The sequence below is a fragment of the Notolepis coatsorum genome (genome assembly GCF_963971535.1).
Source record: "Notolepis coatsorum genome assembly, chromosome: 17".
Lineage (NCBI taxonomy): Eukaryota > Metazoa > Chordata > Actinopteri > Aulopiformes > Paralepididae > Notolepis > Notolepis coatsorum.
Genome location: NC_140181.1, coordinates 52,953,417 through 52,977,535, shown reverse-complemented (window position 1 = coordinate 52,977,535; position 24,119 = coordinate 52,953,417). Strand labels below are relative to the sequence as shown.

At 44.2% G+C, this 24,119-nt stretch overlaps 1 protein-coding gene across 3 annotated transcripts in view; it reads left to right on the top strand.

Annotated features, from left to right (window-relative positions):
- Positions 1-23,319, top strand: part of plekhm2 (pleckstrin homology domain containing, family M (with RUN domain) member 2) — a 49,485-nt gene extending 26,166 nt beyond the window's left edge. For all 3 annotated transcript variants that reach the window (XM_084334143.1, XM_084334142.1, XM_084334141.1), the window contains 8 exons: positions 318-406; positions 708-840; positions 4,878-5,068; positions 5,208-5,273; positions 12,634-12,793; positions 15,541-15,726; positions 17,943-18,059; positions 19,670-23,319. In XM_084334143.1, coding sequence (XP_084190269.1) covers positions 318-406; positions 708-840; positions 4,878-5,068; positions 5,208-5,273; positions 12,634-12,793; positions 15,541-15,726; positions 17,943-18,059; positions 19,670-19,807 — 1,080 coding nt within the window. In that variant the 3' untranslated portion in view covers positions 19,808-23,319. The remainder of the gene's footprint in view (positions 1-317; positions 407-707; positions 841-4,877; positions 5,069-5,207; positions 5,274-12,633; positions 12,794-15,540; positions 15,727-17,942; positions 18,060-19,669) is intronic.
- The last annotated feature ends 800 nt before the right edge of the window (positions 23,320-24,119 follow it).

Below are 24,119 nucleotides of genomic sequence, written 5' to 3'. Positions count from 1 at the left end.
TCTAGGTAGGCATGGACCAGCAGACAATAACATTACTATGTTGTTCTGTCTTCTAGGTAGGCATGGACCAGCAGACAATAACATTACTACCGGTATGTTGTTCTGTCTTCTAGGTAGGCCTGGACCAGCAGACAATAACATTACTATGTTGTTCTGTCTTCTAGGTAGGCCTGGACCAGCAAACAATAACATTAGTATGTTGTTCTGTCTTCTAGGTAGGCCAGGAGCAGCAGACAATAACATTAGTATGTTGTTCTGTCTTCTAGGTAGGCCAGGACCAGCAAACAATAACATTAGTATGTTGTTCTGTTTTCTAGGTAGGCCAGGACCAGCAGACAATAACATTAGTATGCACCAACAGACGACGACAGTTCCTATTGGACACGGCCGACTCCTCGCTGACTGGGTGAGTGTACTTTCATCTCATTCTCTTTTGATAGACCAGAGGAACAAAGGTGGCAGCCCCCTGGCTTGACTGTACTCCTCCTATAACGCAATGCATCAACATCATCTTCTTGCCAATTCAGAATAATTGGATGTACATTGTATTTCGGGATGGACCCAGAGAACCCTGTCAAAGCAGGAGGCTGCCATATTTAAGAAGATTTTTTTAAGAAGATACTTTTGATATTCTCCTCTTTCATCTTTTCTTTAGTTTTATTTTATTTATTATTTTCTATTCTTCCCGTCCCTATCCTCTTCTATAGCTGGTTACTGTCGGCTCTGAAGTCTGCCATGGTGAAGGGCTGCCGAGAGCCTCCCTACCCCTCCGTGTTGACTGACGCCACCATGGAGAAACTGGCCCTCACCAAATTTGTCTCCCAGGAATCACACTGTGAGGTACAGTAATTCATTATATTCTACCTGCCACAGTTCTCTCTTTACCTTTTTTATTTAATTTTGTATATTTCTTCAGGAAGATGGGTTTCATGCAAAGATTTCTGGTTGTGACTGTAATTATATTGATATGATATTGGCAACAAACATAATGCTATTGGAACTAGGGCTGTGTATCCCTACTGATTTTCGATTCAAATCCAACTCCAAAGGTCCTGATTTGGTCAGGGATATTCCAGTTACAATACAAATTTTGCTTGGATATGAAAGAGATTCTCAGAGAACTAATGCTGTAAATTGTACAAGGAACTCGCCATCGCTTGAGCGCCAAACCCGAGAAAAGTCGGGTTTTAATCGTTATTTCTTTTATTCGCTATATCCATTCATAATTCATCCATCCAGCCTGATGTTATCATTGGGAATGGCTCTGAGATCGCAAACGGCCAATACCGCCTCCTAACGCCTTGTGGCCGCTATTACACTCCATTTAAAACGATGTGGTTTGTTTTCTGGGCCGAGCTGCGGCGTGCAGGCGGGGTCTAAATACTTTGGCAAGACAAGCGCTTATAGGGATGGCATCGACGAGGGTCCCCGCCCCCTGTTCATATTCAATGCTGGATTACGTTGGACACTCGATCGTGATCAGTATTTGGAATGGCGATCAGATAATTGGATTATTCTTTTTGCAGTACATCATAGACAAGATAAGGACTACAGGGATTAAAGCGCTAGGTCTTGAGATGGATTTCCGTCAATTTGATTCGGAGTCGTGACGGATTTTCCGTCAATTGGCTACCTGGTATAATATGATTTGTAGACTGGGAACAACATAAGCACCCGCCAAGCGACAATGGCGGGCAGGTTTTAGGTTTGGCGAGTGAAAATGAGAGGTCTGTCCGCCACATGGCGGGTAACAAAATAGTCATGTAAAATAATTACACAACTGCGGTGTGTTTTGGTCTTACGACAGTCGCCTTTTTTACCGACGTCACATCCACCACCTGTTTGCACTCTAACATTACGCACGCCTGCTATACCGATTAGCTAACGTTAGCTTAATAACGTTAAATGGAAGGAGTAAGCCGGCCGCTAAAAAGAAAACCCACCGCGGTTTTCTCAGACGAAAAGGAAGAGTGGGACCACCTAACAAAAGAAAGTTTCGAGAGGAGTGGTTTGAAGATAGCGGTGTTTCAAGAGACTGGCTAGGCTACTGGGGGCTGTAGTGGTGAGTTGTTAACTTGTTCTGTGTGCCGCAACTATATCAAAAATAAAAACAGAAACAACACATTTGTCATTGTCGTGTTACTTCACAGTACAAACACGTGAGACCTCTGCTGTGGTTGTGAGTATCCTTTATTAGCTTAACTCCGTAGCAACATCACACAGGTGTATCTCTCTGGATCTGGTAGATCCAGTAGCAGAAACGCATTCACATCATTAGTCTATGTCAGAAAACACATCCACAAATCCTGCATTAGGCCTACTTTAGCGGACAAAACGTATTTCTCACACATTGATCTACCTCTGATACTCATCGGAGCCCATATGAGCGTGGAAACTTGAATGAATGAATGAAAACTTTATTTAACAGATTGCAGAATGGGTACAATACACTAATACAGTATGGCTCAATACACACAATTGTTAAGGGGATGCAGACCAGAGAAAGACGTTTGTCTTGTTTACATTAGGGTCCCCCATTTTCAATTCATAGTGACATTTATGACATACACAACATACATGACATTTATGACATAGGGACATACAGATACAGGTATATAGTACTGTAACATTTGTCACATATACGATATGCAAATATACAGTACTGTTACCCAGAGATCCTAACAGTAAATATATACATATGATGAGGAGAAGACTGTACATTAGGAGGGGGTGGGTGGGTGGTAAAAAATATATACATACGGTAGGGAGGAGACTGTCCATTGGGGGGGGGGGGGTTGGACATTTATGGTGGCCAGTTTCGAATTGCAGCCTCCCGTAGGTGCTCTTTGAGAGTGGTTTTGAATGTGGGTAGGGAATAGGATTACATTTTTTTTTTACGGCTGTGGGTAGCTTCTATACTTTAAGCAAGTGGCTATCCCTTCCGCGTTCCCGTTTTGCGCTCTGATTGGCCACGCACGTTTCTGGTCATGTGACATGTGCGCCAATCATGGGACGGCAAGTTTTTGGACGGTTAAGCTTAGGCGTTCTTTCGAAGTTGGTTAAGGTTAGAGTTTGTCTTAGAGCATGGCGATAGAACGCCTGCCCTGATTCCAAACTCTAACCTTAACCAACTGCGAAAGAGTCGCCTAAGCTTAACCAGTGATAAACTAGGCGTTAGGTAGTTTGCAGGCTGTTAGACCCGGAAATAGGCTCAGAACTTGCCGTCCCACGATTGGCGCACATGTCACATGACCAGAAACGTGCGCAAAACGGGAACGCGGAAGGACAAGCCACTTGCTTAAAGTATAGACGCCTGTGGGTAGGGCGTTCCACATTGTTGTGGCATAATTGCGAAACGTGTTTAGTCCCTTGTTTGTATGATAACAAGCCTTTTAGTTCATGGTGCAAAAAACTAAAAGAGCCAGGTGTGTGTTTTTGCAACGTATGCCACAGGAAATTACAGTGTGGCAGTAATGAGAAAAGGGTGCTAGCTCGCCATCAATCAGAAGCTAGCCACAAGACTTGCATTTGCGCTCTCCAGCACACAGCCTCCCTGCCTGGCGCGACAACCACAACAGTAGGGTCTATAGTCACAGTCAGGACAGTAGGCTCTACAAGTAGGCTCCCTTAACCCTTTCACTGCTGCACTACCAAAACGGTTAACCCTGTTCACTGCGAAAAATACACAGAAGGTTAACCCTTTCACTGCCACACGACAGCCGGTTAACCCTTTCACTGCCACACGACAGAAGGTTAACCCTTTACTATCACACAACAGACGACGACCGTCGGTTGTGTGATAGTAAAGGGTTAACCTTCTGTCGTGTGGCAGTGAAAGGGTTCAAATGCTAACGCTATTAAACGAAATTTTTTTTGCTTTAATCCCTGGGACTATGTTATCAATCTTGCGTTGATCCAATAATTTCTTCCCCACGATCGGAGCGTGTGTGTGTGGGCCGTGTCCTGTTGCTGGCGATCGAAGCATGGAACCCCCCCCACCCTTTCTTGCATGCATGATGAAACATAATACCAATAATCTAGCGTTGATTTCAGATTGATTATTGATCCAGGCGAGAAATGGCACGATTTATAATGAAATGCAGTAAAACGCTGTTTGGCATTGTTTCCCGGGATTACACAGAATCACTCTAAAACTATACTCATATTCACCACGGTATAAAATGAAAATGTATGGATGAAAAAATTATCAGTTTTTTGCATGTTGACCGGAAGAAACTCACTGACAATCGACTATGTTATTAGATCCATAGCTATAATATTTAATATAGTTTTAGCACTGCAAACACCGGAATTTATCCCCATTGAACAGAGCGCTGGCACACAACGGCCCAACGCCCACAGCGACCTCTGGCGCCCAATGTGTTAAGAATATGAATGTTTATTGTTTATATTAAAATGTATTCCTTCTAATCTAATGTATAACCTTGGCAAATGTCCATTTTATTTTTTTAAACTTTGGCCATTCCCCTGGCTCTTTTATACGTTTATCGCATTTATTCTGGTCAAGGATGACCGACAGAAACAGGCTGAAAGGGTTCAGATGGGGGGGAAGACACTCTGGGAAAGGCACGGCTGCAGTCCGGGATTCGAACTCGCTAAACCCCAGATCCGTGACGAGCACGGTTGTCCCCGGCGCTGAAATAGCGCTCGCGGTACGTGGTGAGCTACTGGAGCTCCCTGCAAATGTCCATTTTCACAGTTTTCTCAGTATACAGGAGGTAGAGGTAGGAAATGTATTCAGCCTGTAGTTACGCTATAGAACAACAATAGAAAACTGTCTATTTTGGTGGAAATGTGAATATAAACAAACGTGAGCTGTTTACAAGAAAAAACAACAACACTGGCTTCATATCCAGGTGTCCGAGGTATCTATCCGTCTCTACTCACTGGTCCACTGGGAGGACCCCATGGAGATGGCCTTGTCCCCTCAGCATGGCCCCCCAGGCCCAGGTGGGCCATCCAGCACCAAGGAAGGTGCCCTGCTGTATAAGGCTGGTACCACCTACCTGGGAAAGGAGCTGTGGAAAAGCTGCTACCTGGTGCTCAGGTACCCACCGACCACCGTCCAACTTTCTTAATTTTGACTTTCTAATGAACTCTGTCAGAGCTGAGAAGCATTTATTTTTTTGTGGAAATGTTCTGCAAAGAGCTTCAGTTGAAAGTGAGTTTCTCTGTTGTCTCTACAGCAATGGCATTCTGTATCAGTATGCAGAGAGGACTGACGTTGCACCACTGCTGGCAATCACTATGGGGTAAGGTTCTCTGGCTGAAAGATAAAACCCACAAAATGAATGATAAGAGGGCTTCCTTAATCAAATGATTATGAGAACAAGATTTCTTTATTTAAATTTTCTTTAGCCAGGTCAAGCCTTTATAAAGTTCTATTTGAAGTTCAAGGATATCCACTGAAACACTTGGGGTCCCACATTTGGGCCCTCTTGAGGACGATTTGCCCACCGCCACTTTGCTGACGTCTAGCGGCTCAGTGTGCATTTCTTTTAATACATTATATAGATGGAATTAAAGCCATATTTGTTGCCTGTCGACTGCCGTTTCAGGCGACAAAATCCGTTCAGCGGTTCTCAAGTTACATGCCGATATGTGAGTCGTGCGCCAAAGTACACGGCAGAGTCAGATTACCACCCCCGACTCCCGGGGCTCTAGCTCTGTTACAAAGGGTCAGATTAAACCGAATATATATATTTATTGCCTGAGATCCCATGTATAATATTTGCATATCGTTTGATATCCCTTGTATATTCTTTGTACATATATACGGAATATCCCTTTAGTCTACAGGACAGACCATAATATTCGTTCTCCTATTGGAAGCGATCCCCTGGCGCCAGTGCCTTACCCCCTCGAGCTGACTTGAAAGCTACCGACATGACTTGTCTTAACATGCCCGCTTCTGCCCATGAATACGGCTACCAAAATACGAACGGCACTATTTGTCCACCGTACGTATAAATATGACCAGCAAATACAGAACTTCTTTTTCAGTTCGCCTTCAGTTCAGTCTGGTTCAGTTACCGAGTAAAGCCTCACCCACTACGCAACGTGTGGTGCAGAGTAGGGCTCGCATTGCCCCAAGATAGAGTCTCGTGTTATCCTAATACGTTCGTTTAACGTATCGTTCGCTATTTATTAGTAAACCTTCATTACGAGTCAAAGACCACGTGAAGTGGGTAATTGTGCGTCTACATAGAGCACTTATTCCGCGTGCTAATAGGATAGTAGTAACGTCAAGTTCAACCGTGCACTACCACGCACCGGAGGATACCTACACCGCGCACCACGGAGGATTTACACCCCGCCAGCAGTGGCACTTTCCGGCAAGGATTATTCTTCTTCATTGCTTTGACCAAGCTGCTGGAGCAGAGAACCGCCTACCCCACTGCTACTGTGGGATCTACACCTGCCCGTGAGACCATCACTCGAGCCCGCCTCTGTCGTACCAGAGGCTCCACGGCTTTCACCTCCACGGCTTTCACCTACACGGCGCGCACCCTGGGACCAGGCTGCTTTTCCCCGCTGACTAAGGGAGTAAAACACCGTCTCCAGGTGCCTTGCTGCAGCTCCGTGGACCATTGACTTGCATAGAGCTTTGCCCCCCCCCCTGCTGGCTTACAACCGGTAGTACACCCCCCCTCCCCAGAATACCAGATCTAATTCCTTAATATTCAGTATTGACTTGCCTACGCACATTCTTTGCCTTATAAGCGCATCTAAAGTGAACAAAGTAATACTATTTGATGTAATATCATATTCTTTTATGTAATAAATATTCTAACCGAGTATTTGTGTGGAAACCGTTCATTGTGGAAGTGTTCTAATCTAATATACCTTTGTACGGTATTGGTCAGTAATGTACAAGACGGTAGTAGTTTAATGATACTAGTACTTGATTAATACAGTCAGGGAATTGTACCCCTCAGTTACAATTGGTCCTTCGAGCCGGATAATAATTCGCGTAATATTAATATAATATTAATATTGACATGGCCGATGACGAACACTCCACAAACGGTTCTCCTAAGCTAGATCGCCCGCAGCGCAGACGGCAGCCACCTCCCTATCTAGAGGCATACTCTGTCAGTCCAATACCTAGCTTTAAAGGGAAGTTAAACGCGGAAAAAGTAGAAAGTAAAATTATGTCCGACCCTAACAACCAGGCTACCCCGACCACAGAGGCCCTAGTGGGTTCTAATGTAACTGACCAAGCTCACGGTGGGGACCAGGAGGGAACTGACACGACTTTACCCCCAGACAATACCGAAGAAATAGTCCCCGATCAGCTCCGGGAGGAAGACAACCCTAAAGAGACGCGCACCCAGGAGACGGATCTCCTCGGTATGCAACAGGAGAACGGATCTCCAACAAGTACTGCCGGGAGCCGATCGCCCCGAACGGCGTCTTCCCCCAGCGAGGCGGACAAGATGCTGGCGCAGGCACTCATCGCCACCCTGGCAGCCTCCACCGAACGCGATCGACTTCAAGCGCAACAGACGTGCGAGCGCGAACATTTTGCAGGCGAGCGAGAGCGCTTCCAGGCGCAACAAAGGAGTGAAGACGACCGAATAAGACTGGAGACCAGACGCCTCCAGACAGAAGAGAACATCGAGAGAAGCCGCGCCGACGTCGCAAATGCACAGCTCCACGCCGCCCATGCCAGCGCCAATGCCCAGCGCAACGTCGCCAACGCACAGCGCGACGCTGCCCAGGCCAGCGCCAATGCGCAGCGCGACATCGCCAATGCCCAGCGCGAAGCAGCGCGCGACGCAGCCCATGCCCGGCGCGAGGCAGAGCGCGACCGGCTGCAGGCGGAGCTGATGGACAAACTGGTTGCCATGGCGACACCCCCTCACTCTGCACGGAGCTCCCAGAGATCGTCAAGACATGGGTCTAGGACACATTCCCCTACCCGACGAAGCGACCCGGGACCCCGCCTACAGGAGGATCCTGTCCACGTCTCCGAACCCCCTCCCCGGCCGGTCCATACGAGACCCAGCAACCGGGAAGAACCGGACCACGCCGAGAGACTGAACAGAAGACTCCAGGTCCTAGCAGAGGGAGAGGAGGAGGAGGAGGAGGAGTGTCAAGCCGACCAGCAGCAACGTGCTCTGGCCCAGGAGGCTCAGTACAGCCCCGACCAGCAGCAACGTACTCAGGACCAGGAGGTCCAGTACAGCCCAGAAGTCAGCCCCGAGGCCCTGCGCTACAAACCCCCGACTCAACTCACGGGTGAGTTTGACGCACCGTCAGCCCCGAGGAACAGCACCTGGGTACCCGACCTTCGGTACCCACCAAGTACCAGCCCAAGACGACACGCAAGAGGAGACTCGCCGAGGAGGCCTCTCCCCCAACGCTCACCGATGTGCCAGTCATCCATGACATCATACATTGGCACACCGACGTTTCAAGACTTCACCCATGAGAATCGAGCACAGTATACGGAGCTCCGGATGTGCTTAGAGACAATGATGGTGGATGTCGCTGATGAACGCCACAAGTATGCAATATTACTGCAGCACCTGAAAGTGCCCCGGGCGCACAATATAGCGCTAGCCTATGCCACCTCTACGACCCCATACACCGCGGCTCTAGCAGCGCTGGACCAGAGATATGGACGTATATGGGATTACGTAATAGAAGAGATAAGGCATATTGACCGCTTACCCCCAGCAACAGACAATCGCTCACTAGACGACCTGTCTATAAAAGTACAGTCCCTGGTAGGGATGCTGGGAGCGCAACGAGAAAAGGGTATGCACGAGCTATACGCCAACTCTAACGTCGAGAGGATTCTAGAGAAGCTGCCGCCCGCCAGACAGGAGCGCTTCAGGCGGCAAAGAGACCACCGTGATCCTAACGGTCCAGAACCATCCCTCCTAGACTTGGCCGACTTCCTGGCGAGAGAAGTCAGCAGCCTACGATTGGATACGTTCGTGCGGAGCACACCAAGCTACAGAGAGGGACCTAGGAGAGTAAACGATGGCCGAAGATCGGTGACTGTTATGCACCAAGCCGAATCAGTACCGCAGCACCAGAACCACAACACCCCCTCGACGAAAGAGGACCAGTGGAAGATTGAGTGCCAGTACTGTGAGGGAGAACATCGGCTCTATCAGTGCGAAGATTTCAAGAAGCTGACCACGGATGATGTGAGCCAGTGGGTCAAGGACCACCGCCGCTGCTTCCGCTGCGCGCGCAGCCACCTAGCAGCTGAGTGCCGCTTGAAAAAGAAGTGCAGCAGGTGCGGTGGCACCCACCTGGAGGTCCTGCATGACATCAACAAGCGTCAGCCAGGACAACCGAGTGGGCCCGTCGCGGTAATGTACCATGCCGAGGCGGTGGCACCAGAACCAAAGTTCCACCAGACCGCTCCCTGGTGTCCCGACTGCTACGGCAGACACTGGGAGTCAAGGTGCGACTCGCACCATATAGAGTCTACGTCACCACCCGAGACAGGAGTGCTCCACATAGACCCCCAGCATAGCGGGACCCCCCGTGTGCTCCTCAAAGTGGTCAGGGTGCTCCTGAGCCACGAGGACAAAGTCATGGACACTTACGCCGTCCTTGATGACGGGTCAGAGAAGACCCTTCTGCTCGCGTCCGCTGCGGCCCAGCTGGGACTGCGGGGGAGCGAGAACCAAATGACGATTCGGACAATAAGAAGAGATTTAAAGACGATAAAGGGCGAGAATGTCTCCTTCACTATCGCAGCAAGCGGGCAGCCAGAGCGACGGTATAGGATTACAAATGCTTTCACCAGCCAAGAAATAGGACTATCACAGTACACCTACCCCATCCCACAGCTGATGGATAAATATGTGCACCTGAGTCAACTACCTATCCCGCTCATAGACGGCGCCACCCCGACCCTGCTGATAGGCTCCGACCATGCAGACCTCATCGTCCCGATAGACCGGGTCCATACCGGAACCCGAGGCTGTCCTGCAGCAGTCGAGACCCGCCTAGGGTGGACACTACAAGGCCCCCTCGCTAAATCTCTCAACCGAACAGCAGCCACTAGCTGCCTCCACTCCAGAGCGACAGAAGAAGACACCGGCCTCTCCCCCGTACAGCAGAGGCTATTGACATTAAGCGAGAGGCCCGTGAGAGAACCGTGGGTACCAGAGGGAGTTCGGAACTCCACCCCCCTCAGCTGCGCTTCAGACGTAGCTGACCTCGAACCCAGCACCCCAAGCGACTCCTTGACGGGGCGGCCGGGACCGGCCCCTCCTCACACGGGGTACAGAGCGAACAAGAGAAACAGACGGAGGAGGAGAAAGCACAGCCAAGCACAGATCAAAGCAGTCTCAGGCCCGCTTCCTCCTAAGCCCCCCTTCATCCCGTCCAGTCGTCATGACCATAGACCAGTCACCACCCCGAGCTGCGTGGCCGGCCGGCCGCGTAAGCAAAGTGATCACTGGTGCCGACGGAAAGGTCAGAGTGGCAGAAGTGCTCGGCCAAGGGCGGATCTACAACCGACCCGTGGCGAGGCTGATAAGAGTCGCCAAGGCTCCCCGACTCGCCTAATGACGACCATGACCCCTGACTTTGTGAACTGCCCGACCCCTCACAGACATTGAGTAGTGGACAGTGCGGTTAATCTGTCTCTGCTTAGCTAATTAGGTGGGACTAATTAGGGGGCGGCTGTTACAAAGGGTCAGATTAAACCGAATATATATATTTATTGCCTGAGATCCCGTGTATAATATTTGCATATCGTTTGATATCCCTTGTATATTCTTTGTACATATATACGGAATATCCCTTTAGTCTACAGGACAGACCATAATATTCGTTCTCCTATTGGAAGCGATCCCCTGGCGCCAGTGCCTTACCCCCTCGAGCTGACTTGAAAGCTACCGACATGACTTGTCTTAACATGCCCGCTTCTGCCCATGAATACGGCTACCAAAATACGAACGGCACTATTTGTCCACCGTACGTATAAATATGACCAGCAAATACAGAACTTCTTTTTCAATTCGCCTTCAGTTCAGTCTGGTTCAGTTACCGAGTAAAGCCTCACCCACTACGCAACGTGTGGTGCAGAGTAGGGCTCGCATTGCCCCAAGATAGAGTCTTGTGTTATCCTAATACGTTCGTTTAACGTATCGTTCGCTATTTATTAGTAAACCTTCATTACGAGTCAAAGACCACGTGAAGTGGGTAATTGTGCGTCTACATAGAGCACTTATTCCGCGTGCTAATAGGATAGTAGTAACGTCAAGTTCAACCGTGCACTACCACGCACCGGAGGATACCTACACCGCGCACCACGGAGGATTTACACCCCGCCAGCAGTGGCACTTTCCGGCAAGGATTATTCTTCTTCATTGCTTTGACCAAGCTGCTGGAGCAGAGAACCGCCTACCCCACTGCTACTGTGGGATCTACACCTGCCCGTGAGACCATCACTCGAGCCCGCCTCTGTCGTACCAGAGGCTCCACGGCTTTCACCTCCACGGCTTTCACCTACACGGCGCGCACCCTGGGACCAGGCTGCTTTTCCCCGCTGACTCAGGGAGTAAAACACCGTCTCCAGGTGCCTTGCTGCAGCTCTGTGGACCATTGACTTGCATAGAGCTTTGCCCCCCCCCTGCTGGCTTACAACCGGTAGTACACCCCCCCTCCCCAGAATACCAGATCTAATTCCTTAATATTCAGTATTGACTTGCCTACGCACATTCTTTGCCTTATAAGCGCATCTAAAGTGAACAAAGTAATACTATTTGATGTAATATCATATTCTTTTATGTAATAAATATTCTAACCGAGTATTTGTGTGGAAACCGTTCATTGTGGAAGTGTTCTAATCTAATATACCTTTGTACGGTATTGGTCAGTAATGTACAAGACGGTAGTAGTTTAATGATACTAGTACTTGATTAATACAGTCAGGGAATTGTACCCCTCAGTTACAAGCTCCGTCAATCATTTGGCGATCTCGAAAATTATTGAACAGGGTTGTAGCCAATGAGTGGCTTTCCAATGATACCCTACCTGGGGATGTACGAATCAGGGATCTAGGTGAAAAGTCACAAGCGAAAACAGGAAGAGAAAAAACGCAGAATGAATTGAAGTCTATGAGGAAAAGGAGACCAGGAACGCTACACAGTTGACCAAAATCGCTCCTAATCACTCATTTCTGAATGGATTTTTATGAAATAAATAGAGTCTGTGTTTGGGGAAACTGCATTTTCAATCATTTTCATTGTGGGACAGATGATATCTTCTACCCGGGAGGTTGCCATCTTTATGCACCTGGTCTGTTCCCTGCCGTATGACCGTGCTCTTCTTCCTGTCAGAGGAGAGCACTGCAGAGGCTGCCATCTTTACGCATCTTGTCTGTTCCCTGTATGACCTGCTCTTCTCCCCTCAGAGGAGAGCACTGCACCTTGTCTGTTCCCTGTATGACCTGCTCTTCTCCCCTCAGAGGAGAGCACTGCACCTTGTCTGTTCCCTGTATGGCCGTGCTCTTCTCCCTGTCAGAGGAGAGCACTGCACCTTGTCTGTTCCCTGTATGACCTGCTCTTCTCCCCTCAGAGGAGAGCACTGCACCTTGTCTGTTCCCTGTATGACCTGCTCTTCTCCCCTCAGAGGAGAGCACTGTGGAGGCTGTCGTCGCTCCAACAGCACAGAGCGCCCCCACGCCTTCCAGGTCATCCTGACGGAACGCCCCGCGCTGGAGCTCAGTGCCAACAATGAGCAGGACATGGCCGACTGGATGCTGCTACTCTGCCAGTCTGCCTCCAAAGGGGTGAGGAGGACACACACACAGAGAACATACAGGAAAAATGCATAATGCTGGAAGTCGGATATTTATTACTAGGAAACATTTTATAAAACTGATTTCCTAGTCTCAGACTCGGTCAGGTATGATTTCTCAACCCCCAGTTATTTACTGCATTTGACGTAATTTCAACATGGCCACCCACATTGTGTAAACGTTAATGTTGTTATTGGCTGTTTTAAGAGTACATTTGTAAGTATATTAGCTATACATACCGGTATGTCGTTATAAACGTTCAAATTGTAAGAAGAAATTGCCAAAAAAAGTTTACCGTGAGGCATCCATGCTTTTCTGACTTTCTGTAGCTAGATTCCCACTTCCAACTTCCCACATCCGACCATAAATGAACGCAGCATAACTATGGACTACTGGAATGAAACTGCTACAGGCCACTATCCTATTGGCTGCCATATCCCATCGAACATGATTATCTTCCGCTTTTGTTCCATTGTTGTGGGAAATTTGCTGTATCACAGGCATCAACTAAAGACTTTTCGACTCATTAGTGCCTTGCAGTTGCTTATGGTTATATATCTCTGCATTTTCTACATTTAAATATGCACATACATGCTGATTGAAACAGAATTAGACTCTATCCTGTATCTGTTATAGGAGCTAACCGTAAAACAGACATGTATGCCAGAGTATACAGTGCAATCTGCGTAGCATGACATTCTTTTTGTTTGTTTTGGCTCTGTACTCCAGCACATTGGATTAGAAATGGAACAATGACTGAGGTTAAAGGTCAGAGTTGCTTTAACATGAGTGTGTTTACATCCATATTGTGTGAACTGTGTAGGAACTGTAGCCCTTTGTAGCCTTTTAATAAATTGTTCCCTGTAATGGGGGACCAAAAGTACCAGTAATCGTACAAGTTAATATTAACATAAATACAGTTGTAGGCTAAACCTTCCTACACAGTTCACCCCATATGGATGTAAATGCCGTCAAATTAAAGCTTGAAACCTGCACTTTAACCTCATAGTAGTTTTTCCATTTCAAATCCAATGTGCTGGAGTACAGAGACGAAACAACAAACATTTTTGTAATTTGTCAGAGGCATCATATTCTCTAAAGGAGACTACAGTTCACAAAGAACGCATTATACAAGTATTTGTCCACAGTTTTCTTGGCAGGGTGAATTCTATTGGGAATGGTGGCAGCCAGTAGGTAACAAAGCGGCAATTGGGTTTGAATTGGTGATGGGTGTGAGTAATCGATTACTTCAGTACTAGCCGTTTCAACTGAACTCTAGTGGGTTTTTTTTATCACAAAGTGCTTGTTTGTGCCACTCATATCCTGCGAGGCGTGAATTGTTGCAGCAAGACAACACTGGTCAGCTGCGGAGCATGAGAGCGTACCACGAAAATGTTGTTGCGTTGAAAGCTAGCTTAGCGTTATCTAAAAGATAAAAATGCCGGTTTGTGTTTGTGCATTTCCAAATTGTGCCCACTTTGCGTAGCGTTCATAGACTAGTATTGATACGGACATGCCATTCCTTGAGTGGAGAGACCTGTTGGGAACAGAGTGGCGGTAATTATTACAAATGTTAACTGACTGTTTTGACTGACAATATGCATTAAGCATTGGGTATATTGCTGTGCATTGTTATGTCCATGGAGCAAGACATAATAAAATCGGTAGTCTGTGTGTAACGAATAATGTCGTTATTGCCGCTGGCAGGCGCTTTTAAGATGCGTTCTAAAAAAAAAAATCCCTAAACAATTACTCGAGCACTACTCGAGTAATTCATGCCAGTACTCGATCTGGGAAATCATTACTTACGCCAATCCCTAGTTTGAATATAGGTTTTTGTATCAAGACACCATGCATGGACCTTAGTACTGTATGACCATATTACACACTCATGTCTGGACCTTAGTGTGACCATATCACACACGCATGACTCCTTCGCTCTGCGGTATCACACGTAACTGCTGTTTAATTCAAACATAAGTGGGAATCTCATCTGTCACGGTGGTTTGCTAATCTCACCGCCTGGAAGAGAAGGTGACTTGGCATATTTCTATTGCCATGAGGAAAGTATTACCCATTCCAGAGAAATAATCCCAGTCGGTATGCAAGGGGCTCGCTGTAGGCCTGTAGGTTGTTTTGAATCCAGGTCACTTGAACATGTTTTGCATTTGAAACAGCTTCTGTTTTGCACTCGATCGTTTGATCAAGAAATCAAGTTTATTTTCTTTATCACACTGTTTCAAATGCAAATTCTTACTGCTTCTTTAGATATTTGACACAAAGATGCCGATTTCATGACTTACTCTCTCATTCATGGTCACTCACTCAATTCCTCCATCATGCCTCCACCATTAAATCCAGTAAATCCATTATCCCCACAACAATAGGACACTGTTTAACACGGACCTCCATCAGTCATTAAGGCCTACCTCTCTTTTGCATGTTGTTGTTGGCGGTGGTGTTTGTGCATTTCCCTTAAAGCCCCAATTTATTTGACCACATGCATTTTGGATATATTATGTGTGCATATATTCTTTTGACTTGTGAACTTTTAAACTAATCTAAACTAAAGGAATACACCAACATTATGGGTGTAGAGTCAGACAAGAAGATGGATACTAATTTCCTCTCTGTGTGTTCAGTAGAAAGCTATCCGGGCTGCAAGCGAACATAGCTTAGCTCTTACAGTAGGGTATCAAAATGCATTAAATTGCACCTGTCTTAAATTATCCTATCAGCTCCAGGTGATCCCTCAGGGTGTGGCCCCCACCCCGTGTATCCCCTGTTGCCTGGTGGTGACAGACGGGAAGCTGCTGACGTGTCACCAGGACTGCCAGACCAGTTTCTTCCGCTCGCTGGGTGGGGCTGACCTCTGTGACGTCATCGCTGTCAACCTGGAGGCCAACAAGGAGTACTGTGTCATTGTGAGTAAGAGTGGTCCTACTTGGTCCTTTCCATGGTTGATTTTCCACGCTTTTCATGAAGATAATTTGAATACCTGAGATGATGAATCGTATAACTCTGTTTTTAAGTTTTCAGAGGAACATTGGGCCTCATGCATGAAGCGATATAAGAACAGATTTTGTTCTTAACTAGCATTTCCTCTTACTTTGTTCTTACCTGGGATTCAGCAACGTTTTCTTATTGTTGCTTTTTTCTCAGGCAAGAACAAATTATAAGAGTGGTCGAGAGCACTCTTACCGAAATAAGAGATTCTTACCCAGATGAGAAACATTTAAAAAAGCCTACCATTCATAATAATAATAATACATAAGATTTATATAGCGCTTTTCCTAATTCTCAAAGACACTTTACAAAACAAACAATATAATTCATTACAGTTTTAGTAGATAAAATAAAAAAATATATATAAAATGGTGAGAGAGGAAGGAGTTCATGGGTTGAAAGCAAACCATTGGTCAATTGCCCCCAAATACAGTACCCCCAAATACGACTTTATAAACCCATGCAGAACTTTTCAATTATTATTATTATTATTATTATTATTATTATTATTATTATTATTATTATTATTATTATTATAACTTATTGCGTGCGTTCTGCTTCTGAAATGGATTATATATTGCTGTTAGAACAGTTAGATGCTGGCTGCCCAGGCCGTACGCATATAACGCATATTTACAACCTCTCCTCTCCTCTCCTCTTCTCTGTATAGATGAAGATGTAGCAGTACTATCTATCTGTATGTCATGTATGTCATATATGTTATGATGAATTGCAAATGGGGGACCCTGATGTAAACCAGACGAAAGTCTTTCTCTGGTCTGCATCCCCTTAACAATTGTGTGTATTGAGCTGTACTGTATTGTAACAATTCTGCAATCTGTTAATAAAATGTTCAATCAATCAATCAAAACTCTGCTCCACACCTAAAGTTCTGAGCGCACTTGGAGTTTTAGCCATGGACATTTCAGAGAGAGATGACATCTCTCCACGGACATTTCAGAGAGAGATGACATCTCTCAGTACGTATACGTATAAGTCTTTATTTGTCATCAGATGAACACACACACATGCGATGAGCGACCCACAGGAACACACACACATGGACTGAGTCGCAAGTCGTGAGACGTGTGTGTGTCTGTGTCATTTTGAGATTGCAAAGCGCTTCCTGTTGAATATATCAGACCGGGATCAGATGGCGAAACTCGGCTGTTTTACACCCGCCTCATTCGCCTTATAAGGAGACCTTTCCTATACTAGTCTCTTGCATGTGCTTTGATGGATTTTGGTTAGTTTTCCTCATTGAACTCCCTCAATTCACTGACGTTTTAGGGATTCCTTGCATGAAGAACTCACTACAACTTCTACAGAATTTCAAAGTGTCCCAAAGGTCCCAGTGCCATCTCCAGAATCAAATCAAATCAAATTTATTTATAGGGCCCGACAACACACGTTAATGTCCCCATGGGCCGTACAGGTCTTCTTTAAACAAGTCAAGAAGACAACATAACAATAAGTCAAGAACAGAACAAGAACACCATAGGGTCCAAACATTTTTTAGATTAATGCAAATAAATGAAAGAATGCAAGCACTCCCATCCACAATGCTACATGTCTTCTCATTTAACCACTATTATGTATGATGTTAGATAGGTAAAGAAACAATATACAATACATTGTATTTTATGGCAATAATATTGAGATTTGTTCGACACAAAAGTTGTATGAAATTTCGACGTTAAAGGTTAAGAACGATTATTTTCTTATTGATGAATTTCTTTATGCAATTTTTTTAATTGTACTGAAAAGGTTTTTGAAACAGTGTTCATGGCTCCTAGCGTTAACGGAGCTCAGAGGTTAAAATGACAAGGAACAGAACAAGGTAACAGAGAGAATAGGAAGAAGCTCCGAGGTTAAAAGCAGTCTTGAACAGATGGGTTTTGAATGAGGCTTTGAAGGTGGAGAGTGAAGTGGAGTCCCAGATGTGTTTGGGAGGGTGTTCCAGAGGGAGGGTGTTCCAAAGGGAGGGAGCCCCGTCATGAACATGTATGTCCTCTACGCTCTTTGGATTGAATTAAATTAAATGGACTGTTTGAAATCATAGTCAAAGTATTGAAATAGTGTTCATAATGAAAGACTTCATGCCTTGTCCACTGTCTCTGTTCCCTCTGTGTAGGAGTTTGCTCTGGACCGGGCTCAGTTCTTGCCACCCTGGGTGCTGTACTTCAGCGGGTGTGAGGAGAGAGATCGCCTCCTGGAGGTGCTAGAGACCGCCTGGAAAGACATCTTCCAGGTATGATGCTGAAAGGCAACTGTGGACATATTGGCCATAACTGGAGAAAATAATTCTACATATTATTAAAAGTTAACTAAAGGGAAATAACCATGTAGTTTTGATTTAGATTTTATTTTGTATATAGTCACCCGTCAACGCACAACTTTGTTTAAACTATGAATACATTTCAGATTCAGAGTTTTATTTGCCACATGGAAGTAATATAAATCATACAGTTTTCATACAAAAACATAAATCCAGTTCTACCATGGTCAAAAGGAGCAGGAAGAAGAATACATCTTATAATTACCTGCCCCCTATTCCTGAACTAAACAAGTAACACTTGATGGTCGGCGTATAACCTAATTTACACAAAATAATAATTCATACAATATACAAAGAAACAAACAATTCACAGATTAAAAAAAGATCTCACTATTCAGATTCATATGACTACGGTAAATATAAAAATTTTATAATTCTTTTTGAATTGACAAATATTACACCGCTATGGAGAGAATTCCACAATTTTACACCAATAACTGAAGGACATCTGTTTTAAGTGTGGTATGTGCAAACTAATGTTTAAAATGAAATTCCCTCCTACTAAACTCACTTTCTAAATGAAAAAGATTTTGTAACTTTTCTGGCAGTATCTTATTTCTTGCCCTAAACATAATTAACACTGTTTATAACTATCACTAATAAACATAGAACACTAAAATGCACAGTCCTTAAATAGTACGATTTGAAAACATTCCAGATCTGAAAACTTGAAGGCGTTGTTGAAGATTTCTAGAAGCCTATTCTGATGATCACTAACCAAGCCCTGACATGCGTCCGAAGGAACTAGAATTATCTCAACAGAACGTCTGAAAGACGAGGTGAAACAAGTGTAGACGACAGTAGAGCAGTCGTTTGGTAATCCGGAGGTTCTTCGTTCGATTCCCGCTCCTCCCAGGCAGCATGTCGAAGTGTCCTTGAGCAAGACATTTAACTCCTAACTGCTCCCGATGAGCAGGTTGGCACCTTGCATGGTTGCCTCTGCCGTCTGTGTGTGAATGGGTAAAATGTGAGTAACAAATTGTAAAGTGCTTTGGATAAAGGCGCTATATAAATGCAGCCATTTGCATGTCCACGGTACATTTTGTAGGAGAAACCTCAAGAAAAATTCCTATTAAAACTTAAGTTCAGTGGGTTGAGATTTGAATAACATTTTTCACCAAGCTTTACTGATGCATCAGGGAAATTTAATTCAACGCCTTTGGCCATCTTCCAACTTATATACAAACGGGTACATATTTTACCAGGGTGATAGTTGTTCATTTTGGTTTTTGCCAACTTCCTGTCACTTCGGTCCGCATGTGTGACAACTTAGGAAAGGAAAGCGTGGGGGATGGTATGTTGAATACATGCATAGGACTTCATATATGTCTGCGTGTGAGAGTGTACAAGTTTTTCCAAATACTCCAATGTCTTACATGTCTTGACTATGTAAGAGAGTGTATGTGTGAAAGAGGGAGAGAGTGTGCAGAAATATATAATTTGTTCGGTTGCAAACATCACAACTAAGCATAAATTAAGCACCACTTTAATTAACCCTCTTCAATTTATACCCCCCCCTCCAGGTGGCCCTCCCACGTAAGGAAGTGTTGGACCCTGCAGTGCAGAAGCGCTGTAGCGAGGCCCTGGCCTTGATGAGGAGTGCCTGGCAGAGGGCTGACAGCCTGGCCCGCGGCCGAGCTCAGAGAGAGCCCTGGTGCTGATGGGACATACGCACAGATGGATGTGAACACAGACTGACAGGCTGTTTCAGCAGACACCTGTTTCAGGACATTGGATGGATGGGTGGGTGGATGTGTGAATGGATGGATGCAGGTGAGGTTGCTATTAACTCATTTAGAAAATGTGCTGTTCCTCAGCGCTGAGCGCAGTGTAGCAAGTAATGATGGATTAGTGTTTCCCATGCAAGTGAATAGGTGGAGGTAATCGGAGGCCCAAGCTGAAGAAGGATCTTTGGGGGAAACACTATGATGGATGAATGGAGAGAGGGCGCGGCGAGCATAAGACTCCTTCAATGCCAGTCTGTGTCAGACTTGAATTATAAAATAATCGCCATTGTTGTGGAATGAGGATTATTTTCAATTCATGAACTGCATTTTGGCTCAACTGAGTGAATAAACATGGAATGATTGCCTCTTTTAGAAGAGAACATCCATTCTGGTCCACTCAAAAAATAACAGACAAGGTCCTTCAATGGGGAACTCCACTCCTTGTCAATGCTTAGCTGAGGCTGGGTGAGGAGGAGGACAAGATGGGAGACAGTGGAGGGATCACTTCAACTGCCTGTTCATTCCCCGCGCTTTCTCTTCACGTTGAGAGAACGAATCACCAACAAGCTCTTACGTACAGTCAAATACAAGCAAAGGTCAATTGAACGATGCGAACGGCGGCTAACAGACGTAGCTTCGCTCTAGGCGGCGTGAACAACATTCATTTGGGTTGAAAATATTTCAACTTGAGCAGGAAATTCGCCAGGTGAGATGGAACCAATAGAGGTACATCTTAACAATGGATATGAAATAGACGGCTATGAATGCTCTCTAACCTATATACATATTGAATAGGTCACATTTAGAAATGGTTTTGTTTTTGTAAATGTCAACAATGTCACTGTCGAGACCAAACACACTAGCGTGTCTTCATGCCAGTTTTGCTAGTTATCGCCTGTCAAACTGACGCGAGTAGAGCGAGACAGTGTTTCTCTCAGCCGTGCTGTTAGAGTTGGTATCCAGTCGGCTTTGTATGCCAGAATATAGGTGATATAAATACAGTACGAAAGCCATATAGGGGGTATTTTATTTGAACATTGGAATGTTCACTCACTCCTTGCCTTGCACAAATAATGTACGTTATGCTTACTTTACTTCTTACAGAAGAGGTGTTTTCGCGTCGCTCTGAGAAGTCGCTTGCTCACCCTTACAAGATGTTCTTTTGAAACCTAACTGCACTACGTTTATAGTGCAAGTGTACAGTACTGTACAGTATTAATATGATCAATTGTACTTGCGCGTTCATATATGATTATACAGTAATTATAAACTCACTCGTTGCCTATTGGCAAATACCTCGCAAATGTCAAATGTTCCTTCGCAATTACAATAGTGCTTTGCTTGAAAGAATGAGGATCTCTCAAAAGTGGCCTACGTTATGAAGTCTGTCTGGAGAATTCACCCCTTGTTACATCATATGTTAACTTCTTGCCTGTCTGTTTGCTTTTCCGTTTACCATTTTAACCTTGGTCGGTAAGTAAAATCTTACCACGAGATTTATCAGACTTGCCTTGTTTCGGGATTCTCAAAATTATACAAGTGAGACTTGCAATTGAATGCAAGATTGCACATTGCTTCTCAGCATCCGGTCTTCTCTAATTTTTGTCAATGGTACTGATTTAACTGTTGTGGGTTTTGTGCAAATTCATCAAATTGTGCTGCTTCTTTAACTGTAGTGATAATGGGAACAATTAAGTCTTGTTCATTTGTTCTAGAATAGTCATGAGTTAATTAGTGGTTCATTTCTGTGTGTGTTATTTGGTACAAACCTAGGTTTGTGTCGGCTGACGTATACTACCCTCAGTGTGGGTTCCGTCATTGCAATCTAGTTGCGAAGTAAGATGGTGGTCGGTGCATATTCTGTAATGCCTGTGTTCTATGAAGGGGTTTCTTGCATCCATTTCCTAGTCTGTATCCCTGTATCCATCATAGGTCAACAGTAGAACTCACAATGGGAGCTAATTAATGGGAGTACTATGTTTTTTTCCTTGACCACTGTTGTGGTCTATAAACATGCTCATTGGCCTTTAGATTTAGGTCAAGCGTGTAGTATCTGTTACAATCAGTCTAAAATATTTAAAAGGGGCTGTAATATACTGTAGTTATGGCTCTTTCTGAAAGCTTCACATGATGAACATAAAGAATAACTTTAAAGCAGTAATATGATATACTACCATGCGTTTCCCCAGATCATCGCTTAACTCTTTGCTATTTTACACAAATCATATTACTTGCATGATGCCATTGTCAATCATAGTCTTGTTTGACAATGAAGCCTATTACTCTTAGAAACCTTCTCATTGTTAGACGTCTCATTACTCCTCATTGTCATCGCTAGACTAATAGAAGCTTTTCTCAAGCTTTGTTGCCACTACACCTAGTGATAATGTGGCCTTTTTGACAACCTTCATTTAATTGGGCTTAGTGGCCCATTTACCTAAACCAAATAAAGCACTATTTTTGAATGTGGCCTTACACTGCTGCTAGTTGCTGTTGGAACACAATTAACAATCAACTGAATTGATGTTGGGAATGAGGTTTCTATTCAGAGACTAGAAAAGTCACTTAGGTGTCATTGAGGCCTGTGTATGTTCGTGTTAAGAGACGTGTTTTGGTTTTGATGTTGGTTGATCTCACCTCTGTTCTGCTGTTTTTTTCAAAGGACAAATCATCTCAGGTTAATATGGTACTTATTTCAAGACCCAAGACACATCCAACATTATTATTAAGACACGTCCCCCATTATTATTAAGACACGTCCAACATTATTATTAAGACACCACGTCTGTTATTAAGACACATCCTCTGTTATTATGACACGTCCATTATTATTAAGACAACCTCCATTCTTTTATTTTATTTTTGTACCAAATAAAAATTAGTTTTTCCCAGTTTAGTACTTCCCTCACATTTTCTATGCATTACTTGGAGAGCACTGGAAAGTCAGACATTGAAATTATGTAAAAAAAAAATAAAAACGAATAAAAAATACCTGTCATTTAGCAAGAAGATCTATTAGAATTGGTTTCAAAGTAAAATAAAATCTTAAGGTTCTTATCATATTTTGAAACCAAAACCCATTTAATTGGTAATAGATTTGTTTGGCCTGAGAGAGTACAATTACAATATTTGAAAGTGTATTTTGGAAATGTCCAAAATCAAGGTGAAGTTTGTTGTTTTGAGCAGTGATTTGAATGTTGGGCATTGCTGGCCAATGATGGATTAGACTTTAACACATTATGGAAGAAAAAGAAACGTTCTTATTTGCATTTTATATATATATATAGTTTGTGTTATTAAGCTGTTTTGTATTATTTGAATTGTAAATAGTATATAGGAATAACCAATTGTAACACTTGCGCTAAGACATGCATGTTCAGAAGGTTTTTATATTGTACATAATGAAAAAGAATGTACAAATAAAATCTTTTGTGCATAGGACAAAATACAAAAAAAAACAAATAAACAACTTCATCTTAATCCATGGCTTTTGTGGTGATATAGGTTAACACACTTAGGCTACATTTGTATAGAGCTTAAAACATCTGGAATTATGTCACTGAAAATGACAGAAAAACATACTTTAAGTATTAATAGTTATTTTGTGACTATTTCGAATTTGTGTTCAATCGAGAACCGGTCATGTGATCGACTTCACACTTGGTGGGTGTATTGAGCATGACCCTTGCTGTGTCAAGTCTGAAGATGATGGGATGAGGGGTTCTCGAGAACGCTGTACACAGCAACAATACCAGGGGCCAAGCAATCGGCACGTTTTGAACATGCACTGGACTAGTCATCATAACTCAAAATTATATTAATTCTGCACATGAAACACTGATTATAAAAGCTGAAACTAAGTGTGGTAACAACACTTAGGGTAATTAGTAATGGGCCTTAGAATTTGTTAACTAACTATCCAAGAAAACTTACTAAACTATTTAATTCTAACTCATCTTCCCAGACTACTGGGTAAGCTTGGGAGAGAGACCTAGGCATCACTATTGATGATTTGGAACTGACGGGAAATGAGAGAGTATGCAAAAAAATATCGATTTGTAGTCTCAGTGGCTATACCATACCACCAGTATGAGGGACATTTAGGGAGGAGAGCGAGAATCTATACAGTTTTGGATTTTGATAATCTTGATACACTATTGAAGGTAGATGATTTTTTTTATTTATAAAGAATAAATCGTAGCCCGGGGTCATAGATGGTAATGATGTCTTGTACACATTTTCTTAT